Source organism: Chelonoidis abingdonii, chromosome 11 (assembly GCF_003597395.2).
Source record: "Chelonoidis abingdonii isolate Lonesome George chromosome 11, CheloAbing_2.0, whole genome shotgun sequence".
NCBI classification, from domain to species: Eukaryota; Metazoa; Chordata; order Testudines; family Testudinidae; genus Chelonoidis; species Chelonoidis abingdonii.
In genome coordinates, this window is record NC_133779.1 from 44,949,639 (window position 1) to 44,957,753 (window position 8,115).

Consider the following 8,115-nt stretch of genomic DNA (forward strand, 5'->3'; position numbering starts at 1 on the left):
GGAGGGGCAGAGGATGCTGAATGCTCCAAGGAGAGACCCAGGAGGTGAAGCCGTGTGAGCTTCTTGCCCTGCAGACAGTCTTCTCCAAGGGAGAGGAGGCCCCCCAAAGTCCTGCCTGGCTTGCTGGAGAGCAGTTCCAGAGCATCGCCTGGGGACTCTGTGACATCCTCATCATGCTCCCCCACCCCTGCCTATGACACCCCCAACACAAGGTATGTCCCCAATCCCACTCCCCCATCCCCGCCGGTGACACCCCCAACACACGGCATGTCTCCCACGCTCCCTCACCCCCGCCTGTGACATCTCCAACACAAGCCATGTCCCCCGTCCAACTCCTCATCCCCACCTGTGACACCCCCAACACACGGCATGTCCCCTGTCCCACTCCCCCCAAACCACAGAGCCCTTGGGTGACACACATACAGTGCTGAGCCCTGAGGCCCATTCCCCCTCCCACCGAGGCCCATGGGCCCCTAGCCAGAGGGGCAGCAGCCCCAGCACCACCTGCCTTACCTGCGAGCTGTAGGATCCTGTCTGCCACTCGAGGCTGATGGGATCTGCAATCCAAGGAGAGGAGCAGTGAGGGGACAGCCCTGGGAATCGGGGTGAGGGGGGATGGCACCCAGAGAACCCCTCCCCTCCCCTCCCTCATAGTCCTACCTGCCCACGGGGTCCCCATGGCCTCCTGGCTCCACTCGCTCCATGAGCCATGGCCAAACTCCTCCAGCCCCCGCACCTGCACCATGTGCCGTGCGCCGTGCCAGGCATCATGGATCACCAGGGACGTTTCTCTTAACTGGTCGATCTGCAACCAACAGCCAGAATTAAACCAGGGGCACTAGCACTGGCACAGCCCCCACCTCCTCCCTAGCTGGGACAGCCAGGGTCCCCGTGACACAGAAACCTCATGATGCCAACTAGCAGAGGGCACCAGGGGTGCCAAGTGTTACAGGGATCCCCTGAGTCTGTTGTCTAGGGTAATTCACTGAGGAGTGACAGGGGAGGTCTCTGCTGGGCTGTGAAACGTGCCTAAGGATCCTGTGGGAGGGAGTTGGGTCTGGGAGTTAAGCAGGTCACCAGGTGGAGAACATCTTCCCTTCAGGCAGGCAGGAGATGCTGAGCCACCAGCTAACAGAGATCACAGACTCCACAGGAGCAACCCCCCAGCCAGCGGGGATTGGTTTGTGACTAAGGCTCAAAGGACTGTCTGGATCTCTCTGGGCTTGCAACAGGACACCCGGGTGTCTCTCACCTAGCCAGGGAGCTGCCAGCATCTTGCTGCCGGAATGGAAGAGCCCAGGCACACCTGGCTGCAGTATGCTGGGAGGATCAGGAGCAGCTTTTGCTCCTGGCCCGTACTAATGGCCCATTAGCAAAGTTCCGGCTCAGTCTAGGATGTGTGTTTGGATGCTAGCAAGGCACCTCCGAACCCGGGGTACTCCCGGGAAGCATCACAGTCCCCCCTTCCTTGCCAGCACCGTCCCTGTCCACAGGGAAAGGCGATGCACCAGGGCCTTCTCCCCATGTTGTAGCTATGGGGGCAGGGGCCCAGGCACAGGAGTTGGGGGGCAGGAGGGAGTCCATCCTGCCCAGCAGCTGCAGGGTGGGGCACGTGTGGTTGCCGCAGCTTGGCAGGCACAGGGAGCCCGGGGCGGGCTGTGCTCACCTCCGTGTAGCTCTGGGAGCGCTCAGCCCGGTACCGGACCTGGAAGTGCAGCCGGTAGAACTTGGGGTCCCAGGAGGGAGGATATGTCCAGTTCACACGCAGTTTCTGGGGCACACTCTTCACCGGTTCCACCAGCACATTCACCGGGGGGTCCGGCTTCACTGTCAGGAGAGGGGAGATTGCCATGGCAGATGGGTCTAGTGCAGCATGTCCCCGCCTCCCCCCAGGGATGGGGGAGCTCCGGCTCTGCAGGCTCAGCCTGAGCCAGCACCCAGCACCCCCATGGGGAGAGAGACCTGGCTGGAAAAGGGGGAGGGCAGCAGGCAAAGCTCTGGGGAGGGGCAGTGGGGTAGGTGTGGGGAGAAGGGGAACAGCGGGGGGGAAGGGGGGATACGTACAGACGCGGTTGGCTGAGATGACCTGGTCCTTGCTGACCGTGCTCCCTGCCCCATTGCTGACACACACGGACACCAGCAGGAAGGTGTCGTCTTCGCTGGGTGGCACCGTGACCCTGCACGTGAATTTCTCCACCTTGGGGAAGTAGCGGCAGCGCTGCTCCGTGGCGTTCTTCCCCGAGAGCCTGCCGGGGAGGGAACACGGCTCAGGGCCAGGCGCGGCACCCAGCCAGCGGGCCCTGCCACTGCCCCCCACCCACGTTCCCAGGTCAGGAACACCCCAGAGCCCAGCAGAGCTACCGACATCAGATCAATGTCACAGCAGCCTGAGCCCCCAGCTGCAACATGCAACAGCAGCCTCATGCCCCACTCGGGCATCTCCCCTGGCCAAGGGCTCCCTGCACACGGTGCTGCACTGCAGCCACTCGGGGGTGGAGCAGAGCAGCTGCAGGGCTGCACTTTTGAACAGGAAGAGGAGAAGGACTCTGTATGGAACTGAAAATAGGGAGGGTGTGAGCATGTGGGGATAGGGGGAGGACGCCTGGGAGAAGGCGCATGGCTCTTTCCTGAGCAGGCACAGTCAGGCCCTTGGCTTGGGGTCTGATCCGAAGCCAGCAGCACTCCCCCACCCCGGGCTTGGCACTGGCGGCCAAGGGAGAGAGCCCTCAAGGGACCCCCACATCCAACCCTGCCATGGTGTCCCCCTATCCAGCACCATCCCAGCCCTGTGGGATGGCAGCAAGCGGGGAGGGTGATTTTGTGCCAGGAAAGCAGGCCCCAGCTCTGCTCGCGGAGAGCCAGCCACTGGGGGGGACCCTGCTGGACATCAACACCACGGCCATGCTGGCTGTGCCTACCCCAAATCCTGCCCTGGCCTCACTCTCATGCCCAGCTGGTTCCACAGCTAACAGCTAACCCCAGGGCTGGGTCCCAGGCAGGGTTACCCCCACATGCTCCTCGAGGGCCTCAGGGTCATCCTGTGAGGAACTGGGAATGTTCTTAACGTGTTCTTGGAATGCTGAGTGGCGAGTGTTGGCCTGGGAAGGTTGCAGGGGAGTTTTGCTGGGACTGGCTGCAGTGGGGATGGGAGACTTTCCCTGAGAGAGGATACCTGAGCACCTAACGTGAGAACCCAGGAGTGGGATTTGGAGACAGGTGACACCTCTGCCCTGGAAACTGGAAAAAGGCTGGGTGAGGGGCCGGGGGGAGGCTGGGAGAGACAGCTGGAGGGAGTTTCAGTTTGGAGCTGGTTGGGAAAATGGAGGTGAGCCCAGATGGGCCTCTGGCCTCCCAATGGGGCTGTGGCCTCCCTGGGGCCCCCCCAAGATGGACCTTGACTGAGGGGTCCTGTTGTCTGTACCCACAAGACCTGTCTTGGCCTGTGTTCCTGTCATCTAATAAACCTTCTGTGTTACCGGCTGGCTGAGAGTCACAGTGAATCGCAGGAAGTCAGTCCCCCTAACTCCGTGACACATCCCCAACCACGGCCCATCTCCCCCTGGCCTCTCACCACTTCTTCACCCACAGCACGGCCCTGGTCCGGGGCGACGGCCTCCGCTGCGGCTGCCACTCGCACAGGATGTCCTTGACATGGCTCCTGCGGTAGCAGGAGAAGCTGGGCGGCTCCGGGGGCGCTGGAGTCAGACACAGCTGTGGTGAGGGGAGCCCTGGACTGAGCAGGGGTTAGTGGCTGCAGAGCTGGGCAGGGGGCAGAGGGGGAGCCAGCTACGCCAGGCGGGCACATCCCGACCCACACCAGGTACCGTGTTACACGGCTCGCCCCATGCAGCCTTTGGACCTTGCAGGATGAGCCTGCTGGCCTGGACGCTGCTGCAGCATCCTGCTGGCATGGGGGGGACCCTGCAGTCTCGGCGCCCATGGATCTGGACATTCCTCCCCAGCCCCTGGCATGGGCACCCCCTCCCTGAGCCAGACTCACCTTCCACCAGCAGCCGCAGCGAGTGCACCAGGCAGCCGCCCACATAGCAGCTGTACCTGCCTGAGTCATTGTACTGCACCAGGCGCAGAAGCAGGCTGGGCCCCAGCACCGCGTGTTCCGAACTCAAAGCCTTGTTCTCCACCTTCCAGCTGATGGTGCCATTTGCATCTGGCTGCCACTGCAGGCAGGGCAGGGTGACATTTGCTCCCACGGTGCTCAGCACCATGTCAGGCGGGAGGGCTGCAGGAGGGGAAGAGCCATTAGGGCAGAGGGAAGGGAGCGCAGTCTAGGGGTTAGAGCTAGGGGGGGGCAGGACTCCTGGGTTCCATGCCCAGCTGTGCCACTACTGATTGTATGACCCTAGGCAAATACCCTTGTTGTGCCTCAGTTTCCCTTTATGTTCCATGGGGATTACCATCTTCCCTGGTTGCCACAAGCTGACCAGGTTACGTCACAGAAGATGACTCTCACTGGCTGCTGTGTGCCATGGTGGTGCTGACCCACCATCTCCCCACCAGGCTGGAGGGCAGAGGCTCCCCACTTCCCGGCTCCTAGGAAACACTCCCGAGGGCCTCCCTGAGGGAGGACACAACCAGCCTGTGTCAATATTTGCTGGAGAGGACAAGCCTGAATGAGCATCGGCCTGGCTGAGCACTCGCTTCCTCACCCACCTCTTTCCAAGTCACTTAACGATCAGATCCCCACTTCCCAGACCCAGAGCCCTCAGCCTGGGCCATGCCCCAGCCTGGGCCCTACACAGGGCACGTTAATGGGCCCGCGGGGTCCTCATTTCCCTGGCAAGCTGGGTGTCCAGTGCAAGGAGGTGCCTGAGAGGGCCCAGAGCCAGTTGTGGGAGGGGTGTCCAGGGCTTCTGGGGTGGAAGGAGCAGCCTCAAGGGATCCCAGCTCCCACAGCCTAAAGCCAGTGTGCACAGCAATCACATGGGACCCAGGGCCCTGCCACCGGGGCAGCCACGCAGGCTGCTGGCCTCAAAGGGTTCATCCTCACGGCCACCCCTGGGACAGAGTCACCATCCACACCGGGATGGGACCAGAGCTGGGTCTGGCTCAGTTGGCTCATGGCTGGGCCAGACAGTTTGTAAAGGTCAGAGGCTGACAGCTCCCTGTGTCCCCCTCCCTTAAATGTCCTGTTCCCCCCACCCCCACCCCCTCCCAGACAGGTTCACAGGAGCTGGGATTTTTGCAAACCCACAAGTGTCAATAACGAAAGCAAACACTCCAGTTTCCCAGTGCCCGGTGCCTGCGCAGCCCTGCCGGGAACAGCCAGTTCTACCCAAACCCACTTACGCAACTGGCCGGCTCAGCACAGAGAACTCTCAGCTGCCTGCTAATCCCAGGGGGCTGGCCACCCGCGCTGCAGGGACCAGCCCCCCATGCATGGGGCGGAGAGCCAAGAGAGCTGGGGTCGAATCCAAGCTGAGCCCTGAGCGGCAACCCCCCTGCACCCTGTAAATTGGGGGGAATAGGGCATCCCAGGCAAAGGGAGGGAGCACCTCTCCACTGAAGGGACCAGGCACTGGGCTGGGACCCAGGAGAGCTGGGTTCTGTTCCCAGCTCTGTCACATGCTCCCTTGGGGCTGCTCCGGCACCTTCCTGGCCCTCAGCTCCCCGAAGATCCAACCGGGGGAATTGTCCTGCCTCCCTCAGCCCCTTAGGCAAAGCTTCTGGGGCAGGAGCCATCTCTGCAGTGTGTGGGTCAAGAACCCCGGAGAGGGGCTCCCCTAAGCCAGGCACTCAAACGTCCTCGGCACAGGCAGGTTGGTACCCAGGGTCTGTGGGGCAGAGTTCATGGGCCCTGGAGGCCATGACTGGGCAGTTCCAGACCTGCCCTTTTCCCCGTCTGGGACCCCTGGGCTGGGGTCCTGAGCCTGCCGGGTGGTTTAACCCTTACATAGCCGAGGGGCGCCCTGGGTATAAATAACCAGCGACAATGGGAGGGCTGGAGGCTCAGGAGAGCAGGCATCTCAGAGTCCAGCCAAACCCAGCCCCAGGGGCTGAGCAGCTCTGCACCACCTGGCCTGTGCCCGACGGACCCATTCTCCACTTGTCCGGCAGCAGCAACTCAGCCCTTGGCTATCAGCACATAGGAGGCCTGGGCACTTCCCCATTCACTGGGAAGTTTCATTTCCACCCTGGGGAGAGCAGTGGGGGGCAGGGAGCCAGGAGGCCTGGGTTCGTTTCTTGGCTCTCCCAAGAGCCAGCAGCTCATTGCTGTTTGTGTGGCATGATTCTACTCCTGCCACCAGGGTCTCCCTTGTCCCGGCCCGGTCCCCGGGTGGCCACGGCCAGACACCAGAGCAGGGGAACTCGGAGGATCCAGGCAGGAGGACCCCAGCCCCAGTGTGGGGCAGTTGGGAGCTCCGCTCATGACCAGCCTGGTGCAGCCCAGCAGACGGGGGCAGTGGGGTGGCACTGGGTCACGCAGACTGAGAGTGGGGAGGCAGACAGGTGCCAGGCCAGGCCTGGCCCAAAGTTACCCTCCTACAAGTGCAGAGATCGTTGCATCCCCCAGAGCCCCCATCTGGCCCCCCACGGGGAGGGGCCTGTGTCAGCTTTGGGGAGGGCAGGGTGAGAACAGCAGCTGCCTCTGCCCACATCCCCCTGCCCAGGCAGCAGTGGGCTCCACTCCAGTTCCTGTGGTGCCTGCTGGTCACAAGTGCCCAGGTGCCCCCTTTGCAGCTCAGGGTCCCCCCTGCTGCCCAGTCCTGGCCCAGGGCAGGATGCTCCCTGTGCCATGCACCCCACCTCTGGCAGCTGCATGAGTCACTGGGATGGGGGCTTGGAGCGCATGGGTCGCTTACAGGCTGCCATGCCCCCCTATCCCCGGGGACCAGCTCTTCCCCTAGAGAGCCCCTGGCACTGGGCAAGGGAGGGGGGCCAGCCCCCAGGTGGCACCAGCTGGGAGCCCTGGAGTTAAGGGCCTCTTCCCCCCATGCAATCCCCCCAGATCGGCTCAGCCCAGGGACCTCCGGCCAGGAAGGGGAGCAGGAGCTGGCGGCCGACCCGCGTGGGGTGCCCCCGGTGGGGCCCCGCCGTTCAGGGGACAGAGGAGGAGCTTGGAGGGAGTCCCAGCAGAAGTACGCCGGGGGGAGGGACGCTCACCCCCGAGACACTGGGAGCGGGGCTGGGAGGAGGGAGAACCAGGAGTAAATAAATCTCAGTCCCTCTCAGCTCGGTCTGAAAACACCGCGCGGCGAGGCCATTCCCCAACCCCGGGGAGCGCGGACAGAACCCAGGAGTCCTGACCCCTCTGAGCCTGGAACAGAACCGAGGAGTCCTGATCCCCCGGAGCCGGGAACGGAACCCAGGAGTCCTGACCCCCCCGCCCCCCGGGCCGAGAACAGAACCCAGGAGTCCTGGCTTCTACCCCCGTTCCCCTACCCAAGCCAGAGACAGAACCTGGGAGCCCTGACTCCCCTGAGCCTGGAACAGAACCGAGGAGTCCTGATCCCCCGGAGCCGGGAACGGAACCCAGGTGCCCTGGCTTCTACCCCCCGTTCCCGTACCCAAGCCAGGGACAGAACCCAGGAGTCCTGATCCCCCGGAGCCGGGAACGGAACCCAGGTGCCCTGGCTTCTACCACCACTCCCCAACTCCTCTACCCAAGCCAAGGACAGAACTCAAGAGTCCTGACCCCCCCGAGCCGGGAACGGAACCCAGGAGTCCTGACCCCCCCGCCCCCCGGGCCGAGAACGGAACCCAGGAGTCCTGACCCCCGCGCCCCCCGGGCCGAGAATGGAACCCAGGAGTCCTGGCTTCTACCCCCCGCTCCCCTACCCAAGCCAGGGACAGAACCCAGGAGTCCTGACCCCTGGAGCCGGGGACGGAACCCAGGAGTCCCGGCTCCCAGCGCCCCCATCTGTGCAATGTCCCCAGCGCCCCCATCTGTGCAATTCCCCCCCCCCACCCGCGGCTGCCCGGAGCCCCGAGCTCCCCCCAGGGTCCCGGCCGGCCGGGGCCCCTCACCTGGCTCCACTCAGCCCCCCAGGCCCCGCACCCACCTGGCCGCGGGCAGAGCCCCTCCGCGGCGGCCCGCAGCAGGCAGAGCAGCCCGGCGGCCCGCAGCGCCCACATGCTCCTGCGCCCCGGGGGCAG

General features: G+C 64.0%; 1 protein-coding gene across 1 annotated transcript in view; it reads right to left on the minus strand.

Annotated features, from left to right (window-relative positions):
* Nucleotides 1-8,097, minus strand: part of IL6R (interleukin 6 receptor) — an 11,457-nt gene extending 3,360 nt beyond the window's left edge. Inside the window, exons 1-7 of the mRNA XM_032793708.2 lie at nt 8,022-8,097; nt 4,001-4,240; nt 3,572-3,695; nt 2,065-2,246; nt 1,667-1,827; nt 661-805; nt 514-557 (exon numbers count right to left, since the gene is read on the minus strand). Coding sequence (XP_032649599.1) covers nt 514-557; nt 661-805; nt 1,667-1,827; nt 2,065-2,246; nt 3,572-3,695; nt 4,001-4,240; nt 8,022-8,094 — 969 coding nt within the window. The 5' untranslated portion in view covers nt 8,095-8,097. The remainder of the gene's footprint in view (nt 1-513; nt 558-660; nt 806-1,666; nt 1,828-2,064; nt 2,247-3,571; nt 3,696-4,000; nt 4,241-8,021) is intronic.
* Nucleotides 8,098-8,115: the final 18 nt, after the last annotated feature.